Here is a 19102-nt window from a genome sequence, read left to right as displayed (position 1 = left end):
GCTTCATATATATGCATGTGCATGTTAACCTGCATACATATGTATGCATATAAATATCTAACATACTGTAAACATGGGATAGTTAAGACTGTACTGTCAGCCCACAGTCCTTCCTCATTGGGCTGTTGGGGAAAGATGTGTGGTCAGAGTGACTAGTAAGTGTATCTCTTAACATTCTTGTCCTATCCTCCTCTCCCCCTGGGCACTAGAATTATGTTATCTATGAGCCTGTCCTTTGCTTGCTCCTGTGACCTTGGCAAACTTCTTTACTTCCTGGAATCAGAGCTAATACACTAATTGAGGATCTGTGCATCTGCAGTTGCTCAAAGTTCACCCTTTGAAGTGGAGATTCTTGGCTTGGTTACAGAGACATCAGTAAATGGTCTCTTGTTTATGTTCGTAAATACTCCTTCATAGATTGATGACATGTAGGCAGTAGGCTTCTGTGTCTGCAAACTGCTGCTGCCATGAATAGACCTGCTGCAGGTTTGCCTCTGCTGGTCACTGCCTTGTACTAGCCCTCAGCGCTGACAAGAATAAGGTCTGCCATTCTGTTGAGATGATTGACTTCTCTTGGACATGGAAACCAAAGTCAGATGAATGGGAGCAGAGTCCAAGAGGGAAAATGGAAGCCAAGGGACAGTGAGCTAAGTGTAGGTCAGGACTAAAGGAGCTGGTAAACTGAGGCCCCAACTTGGGTGTAGAAGTGACACAGTGAAACAGGGCTGGGAGGAAGTGGGTAGAGACGGGAGAGGCAGGGGTCTTGAAGGTGGTCTACCAAACTTGCGAAACTGTCTCCTTGGTTCTGCTTGCAGTGGCAGCTTCCTGCCGAACTGGGTCAAGCAGAGGTTAAAACGCTGGATGCATGCAGGCTGTGGAAGAAAGTTGTAGGGTCTTTGCTGTCATGGCAGGAAAAGGATGTGTTCTAGGTTGAGTGTTACTTTGAAAATTCCATACTCTCCGTGGCCATTGCCCGTCTCCTACTAAGGTCACTCCTGTGGAAATGCCTCCTAGCACAGTCCCCGGGAGAGAGCTGGGGGCTTGAAGAGTGTTCACATGATCATCAGGTGTTCTCTTGGCAAAGTTTAAAAAGGCCTATGTAACTACAACCCTTTTGCTTCCTTAGACGTCCTGCCTCCTTACAGTGAAGTGGGACCATGTGACTAGCTCTGACCAATGGGCTGAGGGCAAGTACTGTGTAACTTTCAGGCTGAGGTTTTAAAAACCCATGCCTGAGTTTTCTGTGACTCTCCCCCTGACTGTCTCTTAGCCTGGACTGCTAAGTATCCACAAGGAGGAATTGATTTGGAAAATCACCTTGGCACCATAGTGCATTTGGTATGAAAAAATCCTTATATTATTAGATCACTGAAATTTTGGATCTCTTTGATACCACAGGATACTTGAGCCTGTTCTAATTCAGAGCTAAAATAATGAGATGGATTTTGAGAATTGAGAAAATACATGTTAAGTTCCTACCACAGTATCTAACATATGCTAGGAGTTTTAACATGTCACTTTTTCACCACCTTCTCAACTCTGGGCCTGTTTCCTCATTAGCGCACACACATAAAGAAGTAATACTTATCTACATCTCCAAATTAAAAGATATAGAGTACGTGAAAATCTTTATTAAATCCCAGTGAGGTAATAAACTTAAGGGTTTTTTTTTCTTCCCCCTTCTGAATTGTGATCATAAGTGATTCAGAAGGTTTTTCTCCTCCCATCAGAGCTCCTCTTCCTCTTTATTCAAAACCTCATAGTCCCTGGGAAGCTAACATACTGAGCTTACTCGATCGTTCCAACAAAAACATCATGTTTTCTAAAGACATTAAATGCGCGACAAAAAAATGATTATAGTTGAAGAGATTTATGAATGTTGACAACAATGCAAGGACTTTATTTCAGAATTACTCAGATTAGTAACTATTTCCTTACATATAAGGAAAATAGAATTGGCTTTCCTTTTAATGTTGATATTAAAGCCCCATGAATGCTGCCTTTCAGGGCTTTTATCCCACCAAGATGACCTATGTAAAAGTGACTTGACCTGTGCACTGTCTAAATTCAGCAACATAAAAAGCTGAACTATATATAATAGGATCCTTTGGGCCTAAATGAATAGGAGACAATAATGAGAATTATTTTCTTTTTTTTTAAAGATTTATTTATTTATTTATTTATTTATTTATTTATGATAGAGAGAGAGAGACGGGGGGGGGGGGGGGGGGAGACACAGGAGGAGGGAGAAGCAGGCTCCGTGCCGGGAGCCTGATGTGGGACTCCATCCCTGGACTCCAGGATCATGCCCTGGGCCAAAGGCAGGCACCAAACCGCTGAGCCACCCAGGGATCCCCTAGAATTATTTTCTTTATGAGAATCCAGTTATTTGTGTGTCAACAGTCATTACACTGTTTCATAGTATTTGTTCTAAAGAGATTTCATCAGGAATGTATTGGGAGCTCTCAGCATACATGCACACACACACACACAAAGTGCTTGTATGACTACTTCATGCATATGGTGGTTATTTATAAAGTTAGAAAAATATTGGTTAAGAGTGAATTATTTTGGGGACAGTCTGTGCCCTTCTAGCAGGGATCCTGTCCTCTGTCCCTTAGCCTTCTAAAGTGAGTCACTTTTTATTTTATTCCTTTTAAACTTTATACTTAATATTTAATTTATTTTCCGCCCCTGGATGACCCCTTGGGGAGCCAGTTTTGCTAGAGAAAACCTGTAGCCCTGTTGGAGGGGAGCTTAGGTATATGGTGTGTGCAGTGAAGCCAAGAGAGATCACAGGGACTGTGATCTCTATCTTACTGCCTCAAATTGGTTTTACTGCTTAATTATTAACTTTTTAGTAAAATTCTGGCAGTTACACTGCTTTTGAAGGATGATGTTGGGTTCAGACAACAAAAACTGTGTCTGAGTAGAGCTGGGGATGGGGGGTGGGCTGCTGAGTCCCAGTGACACAGGAGGCCTGGGAATCATTCCACTGAATCATTTTCAGTGGAATCATTCTGAGGGCTGTGCATCTATGCTGCATGCTAGTATCCTGCAATAACACTTGGTAGGATATTGCTTTGTTTAAAGGAAAGAAGTATAAGATCACATGTTCTTTTACCTGAAGACAGCAGTAAAACACTAAAGGAACTTATCGCTGGTCTGTGGGCTCAGGGACTCGAGACCCCAAGTTGGTAAGAATTGTGCCAGGCCTACTAGAAGGGCCCACTGTCTGGAGGCCGCCTCACCAAGCAGAACCCACCACAGAGGACCAGTAGCCTCTGTTGAGCAGTCATTATAGGGCTTTGAGTTTTAAGCTGGCTGGTTGAGTGAGAGGCCAAAGCCCCCAGCATCACTGCTTCAAACAGTGATGCCAGGGTTGAGGGATCAATTTTAAAGAGGAAACGAGTGTCTCCAATTCAGCCGTGTTTTGGAGAAGATTCACACCATGCCCACCAGGAATTAAGCACAGAGAAAAGGGAAGAAAGAAGAAAGGGAAATTTTTAGTTTTCAAAATCATAATTTTTTGATCTATTTATTTTTAAAGATTCCTTCCTTCCTTCCTTCCTTCCTTCCTTCCTTCCTTCCTTCCTTCCTTCCTTCCTTCCTTCCTTCCTTCCTTCTTTTTCTTTCTCTTTCTTATTTTTTTAAAAGATTTTATTTATTTATTCATGAGAGACACAGAGAGAGAGATAGAGACAGAGAGAGAAGCAGGCTCCATGCAGGGAGCCCAATGTGAGGCTTGATCCAAGGACCCTGGGATCATGATCTGAACCGAAGACAGATGCTTAACCAACTGAGCCACCCGGGTGCCCCCAAAATTATAATTTAAAGAAAATTCTGCTTTTGTTAACTGATAAAAGCTTCCTCTGGCCCTTGATTCATTTATTACTGTTGCCTCCAGTCCTCTGACTTTTGTGCTTGCTGAAGGTGTTCTATCTGACTGTAGAATGCAGGATAAGCTTCCAAGTGGTAGCAAAATGACTGCTCCCTCTTGGAGAAAAACAAAATTGAATCCATGGAGGTGAGGCCAAGACCCTCAATAGGTTACTAGAAAGAGCCACTTTTAGAAATCTGAGCAAAGTTATTACAGACAAATACTTGCCTTCTGCTTGCAGCTGAAGGCAGGTAGATGGTGTTGGCCCCTGAACACCTAAGCTCATTCCTGGATCAAGTCGTGGAGCACAATTTGCCTCTTATATGGTCTTCCTCAGTTTATTTGAGGAAGTGCAACTCAGATGAGTTTATTTGTGGTAAACGGGTAAGAATAAGCTGTTTATGGCTCCTACTAAAGCATAAAGATAAGAAAATTAAGAAGTAGAGGAACAGCTCTTGAAATGTTTTGGTTTTCACATTTGAGAAATACCTTTACTTAAGATTTTAAAGTAACTGTAGTATGGTGCTGAGCATATAATAGGTGCTCAGAAAATAATTATTGGTTTTCTCCCATAAAGCAATGTTTTAAAAATCCATGTACTTAAAGTAAAGACAACCTGAAATCCACTACTTAGCATGTGATAGTATCCTCTAGGATGTTTTCAATGCATGTACATGTATATATTCTTATACAAAACCAGGATTATGCTCATTACATTTTATAAACTGACTCCATATCAGTATATTGGATCCTTGTAGTTAGTGTCTACAAAGTAGTATAATGTAATATTCTAAGTAAGGAAGAATTTGTCACTTCTTGTAGTTTGACTTGACACATCTAATATGTTGGTATTTATTTAGCAGGTCTCTTCTGCAGAGGTGCGCATTGGGCCCATGAGACTGACGCAGGATCCTATTCAGGTACGCCTCCATCATTCATGGGTGCTTTGTTTTTGGAGTACGTGGTTATAGGAGCACCATTAGAAGGGCTCTTCCAGGGGATCCCTGGGTGGCTCAGCGGTTTGGCGCCTGCCTTTGGCCCAGGGCGCGATCCTGGAGTCCCGTCCCACATCGGGCTCCTGGCATGGAGCCTGCTTCTCCCTCCTCCTGTGTCTCTGCCTCTCTCTCTCTCTCTCTCTCCCCCTGTGTGTGTGTGTCTATCATAAATAAATAAATAAATCTAGAAAAAAAATTAAAAAAAAAGAAGGGCTCTTCCAGTACTACAGCCCGTAGCCATCCTACAGACACCCATGTGTACATAAATACTGTGTAAATATGCCTTACTGTAAATGTTTGTTTTTATTAACACCATACTTGAGGAATCAAATTGTTTTCTTGAGGACTTAAACACTCCCCTGTCTTGAACATAAACAGAGTAGGTAGGGTGCATGGTGGTTTGGGAAGGAGAACAACTCTTCCACCAAAAAACTGGTCTGCTCCATACCCCGCAGCAGCCAGAAAGGGAAGAAACTGTGTGTGGCAACTGGCAGGGCATTTGCTATGAGCCACACCTGGATGTGAATCTTGGCTCTTTGAGCCAGGTAGCAAAGCCATGTGATCTTGCTTGTATTGCTTGACTTCTCTACCCAGTGCCCTGTCAGTAAAGTAGAGATAATTCCTCTCTCTCATGGGGAATTAGGAGTTAAATGAAATTCGACTGAGTGCCCACAAGACAGCTTGGCAGTGGACTGTCTAAATAAATGACAACTGTTGTTGGCTGTGTTGACAAGATGACAAGAAGCTCCCCTTTCTTGTCCCCTGTGGCCTGAGCCAGGCAGTTGTCTGGACCCTAACACTGAGGGCTGTGGCTCTAGGAAGAGAAGGTTGGGTGCCTGGGGTATTCACCTCACTCTAACAATGGCAGCAACTTGACAGCTGTCCTCTCTACAGCCCTCAGCATCCAATGGTCCCTTCAGTGAAACATGTGCATAGGGGTTTGTGTACTGTTTTAAGTAAAAAGTGGTGATTGTTAAATCCTCATCTGCATATACATCTTCCTGATAGGCCTAAATAAATGAGCCTTAGCCCTATTAAAAAAGTAACTTGTTTACACCTGGAAGCATGTCTTGTACTTGGGAAAAGTGAACATGCAGAAAAAATGCAAGCAAACTAAGCATGTAGTTGAAAGTAGAAAACCAAACAAGGGAATGAACTGTTTGATTTATGAGCAAATGGAAAAGAAAATAATGTTTTATTGTTGCTTAGGAAAGGAAATACAAATCTGGGGGAAGGAAAAAACAAAAGGAAGAGATTTAAGCTTGGGAAAGTTGGATGAAAGCAAATTTAGGAGTAGAGAAAGAAAAAAGAATTTACTAAAATAAACATAAGCCACAACTATTTGTATAGAATACAAACAAGTGGAAAATTCCAGTAATCATTCTGGGGGCATGTACTTTGTTTCCCATTTTGAATAAAGGCAATGACAAAGGATCTAATAATAGTGTTTATTCCCAAAGCAATTTCCTGAATATTTCTTGATTAGTGGAGTTTTAGATCAATTAGTTTAATTTACCTTAATTTTTGCCCTGTGCTGTACTGGAAAATTAATGATCATGATAAGAATGTCTCATTCTTCTAGAAATGTAATTTTTCAAATTGTAAAGCATTTCAAATATTCATAAAGGTACATGGGTATAGCCACACCACTTTTATCAAATACTACAGTATACTTTTACTGTTGAAGGGTTTTGTGTTGTTTTTTTCCCCCCAGAAACAATAGATTACCCTTAATTACCTTCCACTCTACTTCCCCCCACACACCCTCCCATGCACACCTCTCCCAAACTCTGTCGTCCTCTCCTCTCCTCCCTAGAAGTAATCACTGCTTGGAAATTTTTTATGTTAGGTGTTTGTATACTTATTCTACATACATATGTGTTCATTTATAATAACTACTTTGCTTTTGGGTATTTTTAAGCTTTATTTGAGAGGGATCAGGCTATAGGCATCATGATGAATTTTTTCTTTATTCAACCATTTGCTGTTCTATGTAAGAGTCTATTCCCTACTGTAAGGTCACAAAGACATACTGCTTTGTTTCTTCCTAGGAGTTTTAGCTCTGTGGTCCATTTTGAGTTAATTTTTGCATATGATGTGAGATAAGGCTTAATTCTTTCATATGTGGATATTGAGTTGTTAGAGCACCGTTTGTTAAAAAGAATATTCTTTCCCCATTGAATTGTCTTGGCATGTTTGTAGAAATCAACTGACAGTAATTGTGAAGATTTATTTCTGGGTTCTCAGGTCTTTTCCAGTACCACACTATCTTAATTGCTGTGCTTTGAATTGTGACTCCCCTAAGTGATGGCAGTAAGTTTGTAAATCAATTTTGGGAGTGTTAACAATTTTGTCTCCTAGTTCATATGGATTTTTTACCTTTTTAAAAAATTTTTTCTTCTTTCAGTAATGTTTTATAGTGTTTAGTGTGTCTTTGATGTTTTATTCCTAAAATATTTTATTCTTTTTGATTCTCTGGTGAATGGAATTATTTTCTTAATTTCATGGTGGGAGTTTTTCATTGCTTGCATATAGAAATATAATTTGTTTTTGTTTATTTATCTTGTATCCTGCAACCTTGTTGAACTCCTTTATTAGCTCTTGGGGTTTTTTGTGGATTCTTTAGAATTATCTATATATAAGGTCATGTCATTAGTTCTTCCCTTCCAATCTGAATATCTTTAATTTCATTTTATTTGCCTCATTGTTTTGCTAGAAACTCCAGAACAATGGTGTGTTTAGTTTTTTTTTTAAGAGACTTCCATATGTCCTTTCAAAACAGGTTGCTACTATTTTATACTGCAAGCAGTATGGCAGTTCTGGTTACTACAAATCCTTGGTAATAATTGGGAGTTTCACCCTTTTAATTTTAGCTCTTTATCTTATTGTGAATTAAATTTGCATTCTTCCCTGATATCGCTCACCACTTTATTGGTTTATTGGCCATTATTTTATCTTTTGTGAATATTTGGTTAAATCTTTTTTTTAAGATTTTATTTATTTATTCATGAGAGACATGTAGGAGAGGCAGAGACATAGGCAGAGGGAGAAGCAGGCTCCATGCAGGGAGCCCATGTGGAACTCAGTCCCAGGACTCAAGGATAACACCATGAGCTGAAGGCAAACACTCAACCATTGAGCTACCCAGGCGTCCCAAAATCTTTTTTTTTTTCCAAAATCTTTTTACTTTTAATTGGATTGGCTTTTTAAAAAAATATTATTTATTTATTCATGAGAGACACAGAGAGAGGCAGAGACATAGGCAGAGGAAAATGCAGGCTCCCTTCAGGGAGCCTGATGCAGGACTTGATCCCAGGACCCCAGGATCATGCCCTGAGCCAAAGACAGATGCTCAACAACCTAAGTGTTCCTGGATTGGCTTTACAACATCATTGAATTGTAGTTCTTCATATACTCCTTTGGCAAATCTTTTGTCAGATTTTGAGAATATTTCTTCCAACCTGGTTCTTCTATAAATTTTCTTAACTTTGGCTTTTGAGCAAAACTTAATTTTAATATAGCCTAATATATCATTTATTTTAAGGTTCTTGCTTTTTGTATTCTAAGAATCTTTACTCCCAGGTTGAGAAGATGATTTCTTAGGTCATTTTTTCCCCCTAGAAACTATTGTTTAACAATTAATTTTAGATCTCTAATTAATCCCAAGTTCATTTTCAGGTATAGAATGAACAATTCTATCCTCATATTGATGTCTAGTTGTGCTACCTTCATTTGTTGAAAAGACCATGTGATCCTCCATTGATTTGTATGCCTTTGTTACTGATTCTTTGTTGCAAATTGTTTGGGCAATATGTAATCAATTTTGAAATTCCACAGAAAGCTTTTAAAGATGTATCTCTATTTGAATAGAAGATTACATATACATGAATTTTTAAAAAATATTTTATTTATTCATGAGAGACCCAGAAAGAGAGAGACAGGGACACAGGCAGAGCGAGAAGCAGGCTCCATGCAGGGAGCCCGATGTGGGATTTGATCCTAGGACTCCGGGATCATGCCCTGGACCAAAGGTAGGTGCCAAACCGCTAAGCCACCCAGGTGTCCCCATATACATGAATTAATTCAACCTTATTAATTATGCTACTCAAACTATATCTTAATTTTTTGACTGATTTCTATGGCATTGGCTATGTCAATATCCGTATCTGCTGATATTTGCTGATTTTTTGAGTCTGTGGTGTTACTATGTATTCTTGATTATTATATATTCTTGGTGACTATCCTTTTTATAATGAGGTGTCTCTTCAAACTTCTGCCTTATAGTCTGTTTTATCTGTTGGTTAACATTTTTCTGGTATGTTTTTTCTATCATTCTCAGTTTTCTTTTATAACTTTATATTAAATATGCCTACTGTAAGCAGCATATAGCTTTTATCTTTCCAAAATCTATTCTGATTTTTTTGTCTTTTTTTTTTTAAGATTTTATTTATTCATAGAGACAGAGAGAGAGGGGCAGAGACACAGGCAGAGGGATAAGCAGGCTCCATACAGGAAGCCTGACGTGGGACTCGATCCCGAGTCTCCAGGATCACACCCCAGGCTGCAGGCGGCGATAAACCACTGCGCCACCGGGGCTGCCCTGATTTTTTTGTCTTATAAGTGAATTCAGTCTGGTTACATGGAGTGTGATTACTGATATTATTAATTTTACATTTTTATCTTCTTAACCTTTTCTTTGTATTTTTGTTTTATGTCAAATTGGCAATTTTCAGAATTTTTTCTGTTTTAAACTATAGATTGTGTTTCTTTTTTTCTTTATGGTGATTACCCTTAAGTAATTTTTTAATATGCATGCTTGCCAGTCAAATTTTATAACAGTCTCAAAGATATTGTGTTTTGTCAGCTCAAATATGACCTAGTCCTTGGCAGGATTAAATTCCCAGTAATAGCTCTACTATACTCCATTACTGAAAAACAATGGTGTATAATTTTGGATTTATTTTTAGCTTGCACTCGTAAGCTATGACACAACCAAATGAATACTGTGAACTCATCACCCAGTGCAAGGAATGTTTCTAGTGCTACTGTGTACTCTGCTGGATTCCCATTGCATGAGTTTGTCCCCAAATGACAGCAGGTCGAAGTGGTCAAGAGTCCCTCTCTGAGTGAGGGAAAATAATCGAGAGATAGTTTTTAAGAAGAAAGCAAGCTCAACTTAGAACTAAGGATGTCATAATCCTACTTGGTCTTATGGAAATGTAGTTTCATCAGTCCATCCAAAAACAATTGACAGAGCATCTGTTTGTTCAAGGCTCCATAATAGGTGCTACAAGGGAAGAAAGGCTGTGCAGTGCTCCCTGGCCCCCCAGAGAGGTTTGCTTGGTCAGTTCTATTATTTCTAATACTCCAGCTTCAAGGACAATGATACCTAGTTAACTGTTTCTGTGCTTCTGCTACTGATACTACAACTGTCTTAGAAAAATCATACTGTGTCCTGGAGCTTTTATACTTGTTTTTTGTTTTCCCTCGACTTGGTGAAAAATACCTATTGTTAGTGTAGTGGCATGCTGAAAATGTTAATAAGCTACATCAGCCAGAGTCCTTAGGGCTTGGAAGGTACTTGCTGATAATAATAATACTTAAAGATGTGGTTGCTTTTGAGGGTACATTTCTATATTCACTTGGGGGAACTTGCTCCTATGTCAGGACCTGTAACATGGAGCTCTGCATGCCTTCCATGAACTGGCAAGAGCAGTGTGAGAAGTGGAATGGGTGGGGGTGCTGGAGAAAAGTGCACCACGGTATCATAGAGGACATCTCTCCTGGGTGAGTGGCTGTGACTCATAGTAAAAGTCCTCTTTTCCCATTTTGGCAAGAAAACTAAAAGTAGAGGAAATGTTACGAGGCAATAGATTCATATCAACATTTCAAAATGAAGTGGCCTTTTCTTCATCAATGCCTCAAGGATATTTACTTGTTCAGTGTGTAGAATTGACATGTTTTTGCTTAGAGTGCTGTCCTTCCCCTTCCTGCCACTCCTACTGGGCTTTTCAACTGGATTTACAAATGATACTCAGAGCTGTGGCCTAAGCTTTTCCTACCAAGGCAGTACTTCATTTTCAAATTTTATTCTTCCATATTATATGGTTATGGATTTTCTGGAACTGTTAAATATTGGTGATCATGTGGCCTCATGGGGAGCTATCCTTACATATTAAGTGAAATGATTGAGTGTTTAGATGTGGCAACTTGCTGCAGCCAGCATCTCCCATCCTATGTGTCCTTAATTGTACTTCCAAGGCATGGCTTCCACCTATCCCGGCCAGTTCCGTGGAACTGCAGACCTGATAGGAATTTTCATCCCATATTTTAGAGGGTAAAAACAAAAAATTAACATGACTACACAGGCTATGGAGTCAGGCTGACTTCAGTTCAAATCTTGAGAGTTATGTGGCTACGGGTGAGTCTCTTAACCATTCTAACTCTTTGGGGTTTTTGTTTTGTTTTAAAGATTTTATTTATTTATTCATGAGAGACACAGAGAGAGAGAGAGGCAGAGACACAGGCAGAGGGAGAAGCAAGCTCCATGCATGGAGCCCAGTATGGACTCTGTCCCGAGACCCCAGGATCACAACCTGAGCGGAAGGCAGATGCTCAACCACTGAGCCACCCAGGCGTCCCTCATTCCAGCCCTTTGTTTCCAGGTCTACAAATTGAGGATAATTCACAACTCCAAAGAATTGCTGAAGGATTATTGAATAAGATCCTGTGTTTAATGTACTCCCAGTCTAATGGGTAGCCCCCCCCCTTTTTTATTGGAGTTCAATTTGCCAACATATCGAAAGATGAATGGATAAAGAAGATGTGGTCTATGTATACAATGGAATATTACTCAGCCATTAGAAATGACAAATACCCACCATTTGCTTTGATGTGGATGGACCTGGAGGGTATTATGCTGAGTGAAATAAACCAATCGGAGAAGGACAAACATTATATGGTCTCATTCATTTGGGGAATAATGGCTAGCCCTTAAATTCTTGTCAAACCATAGCTGTTATTAGCAGCACTTTAAAGAAAGCTTTCAAACCATTTGTTCCTACTGAATTTGTCCCTCCTCTTAGATTGGCAGTGGTTTAGTGTGTACATACAACTAATATAATCTACACATGTGGTCTATTTTAGAATCTCTTTGTTAACAAGTTTTTGCTTAAAGCCAAACCAAGTATTTTGAAAATTGATGCATAATAGTATATATTGGGAATGCGTTTGGAGATGCGTTGAGCCATTCTTACTGATGAAAAATACTAATAATGAAGGTTTGTGTTCCCCAGGTTGAGGAAAAGTTAGTTTTACCTTCATGTTTTTCATAATTAGCCTTCACCAGAGAAAATAGTTACCTTCTAGTTTGACTATCCAAGACCAGTTATTGCTCTCCTCAAAGGTACTTTTAAGCATTTGTTGATTAAACTTGTCAAAGGAATGGCTATAAGGATTTCCAGCAAAGCAAGAGAATACCACTGGAGCCTTGGAAAGCTCACTGAAGGAGGAGTTAGGAGATGGGGGTCCAGCTCTGTTGCTGCTTGACTTTGGGAAGGTGCTGTCTTCATCTGTGGAGTGAGGAGTGATAGATCACCTCCAGAGTTTCTTCCTGCTCTGGAGTCTGGATAGTCCTGGCCTCTGTTCTTGTCATTGCCACTAGGACACCCCCACATATACCCTAATTACCTGTGGTCTGTGTTACCCCTTTGCAGCTGCTCATGCCAGACCCAAGCACTTGATTCTCTTAGCTCTACCCTGCATTAGCCCTTATCTAGCTCGGATGGAGGGATGAATAAAACACTGTGGCTCTAAGAAGGTTCAGGTAGCATACTCTCTGCCAAAGGAGGGAGGCCCTGTATGGAGTTTGGGTTCTTAATAGTTACATTTGAAAAGCAGTACAGGTAGCCTTTGCTTTGTACAGTTTTATTGTGTGCAGATTTCAGAGTTGAGATAAATCATACCAGATCCCAACAACATGTTTTACTTTTTTTAAAAGATTGATTGATTGATTCATGAGAGACAGAGAGAGAGGAGAGGCAGGCAGAGGGAGAAACAGGCTCCAGGCAGGGAGCCTGACATGGGACTCAATCCAGGGTCTCCAGGATCACGCCCTGGGCCAAAGGGGCGCTAAACCGTTGAGCTACCCGGGCTGCCCTATGTTTTAGATTACAATTACATTGGTATTCTGAGTAATTGCAGTAAATATGGATTCTGTTGCTAGCATGTGAGTCCACACACCACTATGGAAATAACAGCTGTGTGTCTCAATCAGTAATCAATCACATCACCTTTTTTAGTCTTCACAATTGGTCTTTGCTCCCTGTTCTTCCATTCAAGCACAGACAGCAAAGTGTATAGCTATTGCCATCTGTTCTCTCTCATGGCAATAGATCATTGAAAGAGGGAATTAGCCAACAGAGATGAAAGTGCTTCAAAGAAATGGAAGTTATACTGCCAGAGGGAAGTTGAAGTTTGAAAGTAAATGAGGTTAGAGAAGAGATAGCAGACAGTGTGAATGTTCCACTGTCACGTTGGGGTATCTAGATCTACAGCCAAATGTAGTTCAACTTGCCATGATGATCAAAATCAGTGAGGAAAGTGATTGTGGTGAAAAGAATGAAATGTCACAGAGAAAGTGGCACCAATAAAAAACCTATATGTTAATGAATGGAACTCAGGGGATATTTCATGACATTGAAATTGGGAAGGACAAAATATTGGATCAAATATTGGAAGCTGAAGTAGGCTTAGGGTTTTATAATGCACCAAGGCATAGAAAAGATGCTCACTCTGTATCCTAATTTATCTAATTCAGAGAAGGTATATACTATTAAAGCTACCCTTAGTTTTTTGTAAAAAGAAAACATTTTGATTTTCAGTGTTGCTAATGTTTTAATTTACAGTGTCCTGAAAAATGTTTTACTTTATTTAATTATGTGATTATTAACCAACACAAATTTTTCATGTTTGGAAAGTATTTCCAAGGTCCCAGAATGGTCATTTTTACCATCATTAAGATAGCCTTTTGTGGTTGTTTTTAGAGTCTGGCCCCTCCATGGGAAGCAAGGATTGCCTGTACTTCTGTTCTTCTGCCTATACTACAGTTCCTAGACTGTTCCCAAGTAAACCCAGATCTGTACCAGAAGGAAGGTATTGCCTCATTGTCCCCGGCTTCACCCTGGAACAGATCTTCTACAATTTTGATGTGTTTATGACGGTGCAGTTAGATCAATCTAACAAAATTTTTTCCTTCTGCCCATTCCCCTAACCTAGAGTCTTGTCTTAGTGTCATGCCCATACTCCAGTGTGGTCACCACTCAGTACATTTATTGTGTTTATCTTTACCTGACAGTCTCATCTGCTTGCTTCCTAGGATTGGAGACTAGACTGTCTATCCCTATCAGCTTTTTACTACCAGTTCTTATCTGATAGATTATAACTACTACTCTTTGAATGAATATTTTATGTGTTATGTAGAGCAAATAAAAGGGTCTGGTATTATTCACAAATCAAATTCATTTATATGTCTTTAATACTGATTTTTAAAGTATATTTTCTGAAATTTTGAGAGTTACCTCAGTGAATGGTCAATAAATATTTAAAAGTGGCCACCTCTAACAGACTATATAATGGTAATTAGGAAGTAAAGTACAGAGAGGAACTGTAGTGCTAAAGGTCTTTTTGGTTTTGTTCTTTGGTTTTAAGTAAGAGTTGCCTTATACAACCAAGTAAATAAACGAATTAAAAAACACATTTGTGGGATGTCTGGGTGGCTCAGTCAGTTAAACATTTACCTTTAGCTCAGATCATGATTTGGGGTCCTAGGTTCAAGCCCCATGTTGGGCTCCCTGCTCAGCAGGGAGTCTGCTTCTCCCTCTCCCTCTACTTCTTCCCCCAGCTCATGCTCTATCTCAAATAAATAAAATCTTAAAAAAAACCCCAAAACAACCATATCTGTGAAATTTTTTTTTTCCTTGCAGAATTCAAGAGCAGTTGAGAAGCTGTGGCTTACAAAGTGTGGCAGTGAGCCATCTCTAAGTACTTTGACAGCAGGAGTTGAAGGCTTTTTACTATCTCTATTACTGAGCCACAGGTTTCAGTTCCCTGCCTTAGTGTCTCTTTTGTTCAAATTCCAAATTTCTGTTAACAGTATCATTAGCCCAGCTGTGCTGGGAGATAGGGATGGAGAGTCCAAGCCTGGTTATTTGGGCCTGTCACTTTCCTAGAAAAGGTAAAATGTTTGAGATAGGCATACATCCAAAAAAGGCAATTACTATAGTACTTTACTCTAAAATGCATATATTTTTATTCCTGTAGGTTTTCTTTAAGATTTAATGTATTCATGAGAGACATGGGGAGAGAGAGGCAGAGACATAGGCAGAGGAGCAGTAGGCTCCCTGCAAGGAGCTCAATGTGGTACTCAATCCCAGGACCCTGGGATCACACCCTGAGCAGAAGGCAGACGCTCAACCACTGATCCACCCAGATGCCCCTATTCCTGTAGATTTTTTCACTTAGGAGTTACATTATTGAAAACTAGTTTTTCTGATTTTTAAAAACAAACGTGAAGAATTTTAAGTTTTGATTTTAATTCCAGTTAGTTAACATACAATGTTATATTAGTTTCAGGTGTATAATATAGAAATTTAAAATTTCCATACGTCACCCTTAAATGGGAAGAATTTTAAACACCACCCAAAGAAATTCTCTCACGAGTGCTTTTATAATAGAAATAGTCCTGTTAAAAAAAAAGAAGAAGAAGAAGAAGAAGAAGAAGAAGAAGAAGAAGAAGAAGAAGAAGAAGAAGAAGAAGAAATAGCCCTGTTTTAAAAAGTAGATTTTATTATTCAGGTATGGTGAGGCCAACAGATCAGGAAAGGAATATGATTAAACAGTCTGTCACTCAGAGGAGGGACCACATCTTGCCATGAAGAACCACACACATAGCGCCAGGGCTGGTCAGGAGGCAGAGAGAGCAAAGGGAAAATATGGGCAAGAGCCTCTCATATTTGGGAGCTTCTGTGGAAAGGAATGGGTAAGGGAGGCCAAGCAGGTTTGGCTAGTATGAATCATTTCCAGGGAATCTGGGGTATATATAGCATTGTCTCTAGTTGCTTAGTACTTGGCCCTGGAGTGATTAGGGCAGGTGGATAGTGGTTCCATGCATTAAAGTGTGATAAAAGATGTAGCAGGAAAAAAAAAAAAAAAGATGTAGCAGGAGTAGGGGCTTTGCATTGGTTTGCATTTGAAGGGTGCTTTCCTAGGCAAGTCTTCTGCTAGCTCTACAAATTGGGCCCCCCTCAGAAGGCACAGTCTCCCTAGGGTTAGTAAGCCCCTAGATGTCAAAGCATCAAAACTATAGAAAATAACAATACATGATTAATAGTTTCTCACTTTGAGTCAGTTGTGTGAGTTCTCACATGAAATCTGGTTTAAGTTCCTCAAATGGACTTACCTTGATGTAACCCTCTGCTGTGAACTAGACTTTTCCTCTCACCATTCCTTCTGTCACACTGGCTTTCTCACACTTTCTCGAACACACCAGGCACACGTCCCACTGTAGGGGCCAATGGAGCCATTCCTTCTGCTGGAAATGCTTTCCCTTCAAATATCAACTTGGCTTCCTGTTCGTTTACTTCAGGCATTTGTGCATGTGTTACTTTGTCAGTGAGGCCTATTTAACTAACTGTCGCTACCAGCACCCACTCTTGCTCCCGCTTAGATCCTCCTCCTGAGTAGCACTCACCACTTCTAACATTGTTTGTTTGTTTATTTTAAGATTTTATTTGTTCATGAGAGACCTGGCGAGAGAGGCAGAGGGAGAAGCAGGCTCATTGCGGGGTGGCCTGATGCAGGACTCCACCCCAGGACTCTGAATCACAACCTGAGTCAAAGGCAGACACTCAACCACTGACCACCCAGGCACCTCCACTTCTAACATTCTGTATTATATGGAGATTTTCGTATTAATAGCACAGCTACCCAGGGAGAGGGCTACTGCTTTTACACACAAAGCAATTTATTCTACTTGACTTTTTCACCAGAGCTGTCTCCTTAATAGCTTTGTTTGAAGGCTTTCTCTTCATTATCAGATCCACAAGCTGTGCTCTTCATATCTCTTGGAAGAGCCACCATCCCACTTCTTCCTGGAAGTACCTCTGTGGTCAGCAACATACAGGAGACTCTGGACTGAGGAGTGATAGAGCCTGGCCCGGAGTGAGCTCTTAATAAGTATGGCTGCCTTAGGTGTTACTAGGGTGTGATTTCAAGCCATGTACAAAGAAGAAAATGGCAAAATCCTCTTGAAAAATATTCTATCTCTTATGGAAACATGGCATTTGGGAAAGCAGGAAATGCTTTAAACAGTGTAAAACAAAGTGACGTTCATGATACATTCAGATAAGTAACAATGTTAAGGAGCTATTGGGGATGTGACTATCATAAAATAAATAAAAATTAAAAAAAAAAAAGAAACACAGCTTACTTTAAAAAAAATCATATATATAAAAAAAGGAGCTATTGGGGAGGTTTAGGTATGAGATGCCGGCACTGTGGCTTTCTTCTTTTGAACAGTCTTTATCTTCAACAGATTCATATGGTTGAAATGATGTGATATGTGGGGCTTTGCTGCAAACTAACCCAAGAGTCAAAAAGTGAGCAGAGATAGAAATGAAGCCAGATTGGCCCAGAGTTGGTTATTGCAGAAGCTAAGTGGTAGATGCATTAGGTTTACTATTACTATTGTGTCTGTTTTTCAGTCTATTGCCAATTTTCAATTATTAAAAAAAAACTTTTTTAATGTAATGGTAATGGTTGGACAATTTGTCTTTCTGAATTTAAGTGAAACACATTTTATATTTGATCATCAAGAATGATACTGGTTATTGGCTTAAAGACTTTTCATGTTGAGGGAAAAAAACCCTTTTGTTGCTAATTATTGTTTAAAGGGTTTATAGAGGTGGATGCTGAAGTACATTCAATGTCTTATCCATATCTTGAGATAATAATGTGTTTCTGTTGGACCTCTTACTTCTAATAATAGCAAAACCCTTTTGCATTTTGCAGGAAACTCTAAAGGTAGTTTACTTTTAACTCACCAGATATTTATTGAGCAGCTAGTAAGTGCCAGCTTGGTGCTGGGCACAGGGGTGGGAGTAATTGGGAACAAGGCAAGCAGGTCTTTGTGTCCTGAAGCTCATGCCAGTGGAGAAGATAGACCGTGATCAAACAAATAAATAAATAAATTTAAGTGGTGGTAAGGCTGCTTTGAGTGCTGGAGTCCAGGGGCTGGTGAGGGAGCCAGGGTGAAGTCCTGCTACCTCCTTCCAGTGGCTATACTTCTCAGTGAGGCAAAAAGAGACAAGTTTTCCTCAATTCAGCTCCATCAGCTTCTTGTTGCATGGTCATTCTTTCCAGATTCCACCACTGGTTGGGTGTCTTTATAGGGATCTAACTGCTAAGATTAGAGAGTTGGACTCCAGGTACTGGGAGGTCAATACCACCTATTCTGGAATTGAACATGTGTATGTGAAAACCATAGTCTAAGCTGTATTAATGATCCTGTTAATAACGTCACTGCTTAATGTATTTAACAACAAAGCCAATTGGGAAATTAAAAATGAGTAACAGCCGCTACCAGAGTGATTGAGCGCCACCCCGGGGCTCATGCAGGTCTCACGATGAGCTAGTGTGGCACATCTGACCGTGGAGATGAAATACAAAGAGATGAAATACATTATTCAAAGACACACTGGTACCAGTTGAAGGAGCTGGGATTTGAACTCGGGTAGTTCAACTCTAGATGCTGCATTTTTAACCAGTATACTGTAGGGTTGTTTGTAATATAATCTGTAAGGATGATGATTGCTTATAAGACACTTTTCTGTGTGTATTTCAGGTTTTGCTGATCTTTGCAAAGGAAGATAGTCAGAGTGATGGATTCTGGTGGGCCTGTGACAGAGCTGGTTATAGATGCAATATTGCTCGGACTCCGGAGTCAGCCCTCGAATGCTTTCTAGATAAACATCATGAAATTATTGTAATAGATCACAGACAAACTCAAAACTTTGACGCAGAGGCGGTGTGCAGGTACCTTCCCTAAATATAACATGCTCCTTAAATGTTCACTTAATAGCTTAAAATGAAAGTCACTTACAGATGTCTTTAGTTCCAATCCCAAGTATTTCTGAAATATGTGTTGATGTTTCTAAGCAGTATATGCAGA

The 19102-nt window shown here is 39.7% G+C and overlaps 1 protein-coding gene across 7 annotated transcripts in view; it reads left to right on the top strand.

Moving 5' to 3' along the window:
- Window positions 1-19102, top strand: part of PDE8B (phosphodiesterase 8B) — a 265665-nt gene that overhangs the window by 118282 nt on the left and 128281 nt on the right. For 5 of the 7 annotated variants that reach the window (XM_035714326.2, XM_035714324.2, XM_025437150.3 and 2 more), the window contains exons 2-3: window positions 4741-4800; window positions 18776-18966. In XM_035714326.2, the coding sequence (XP_035570219.1) occupies window positions 4774-4800; window positions 18776-18966 (218 nt within the window). In that variant the 5' untranslated portion in view covers window positions 4741-4773. The remainder of the gene's footprint in view (window positions 1-4740; window positions 4801-18775; window positions 18967-19102) is intronic. The other 2 variants (XM_035714325.2, XM_025437147.3) reach the window with 1 other exon arrangement.

The sequence above is a fragment of the Canis lupus genome, chromosome 3, assembly GCF_003254725.2.
Source record: "Canis lupus dingo isolate Sandy chromosome 3, ASM325472v2, whole genome shotgun sequence".
NCBI classification, from domain to species: domain Eukaryota; kingdom Metazoa; phylum Chordata; class Mammalia; order Carnivora; family Canidae; genus Canis; species Canis lupus.
This window is presented reverse-complemented; position numbering and strand designations above follow the sequence as displayed.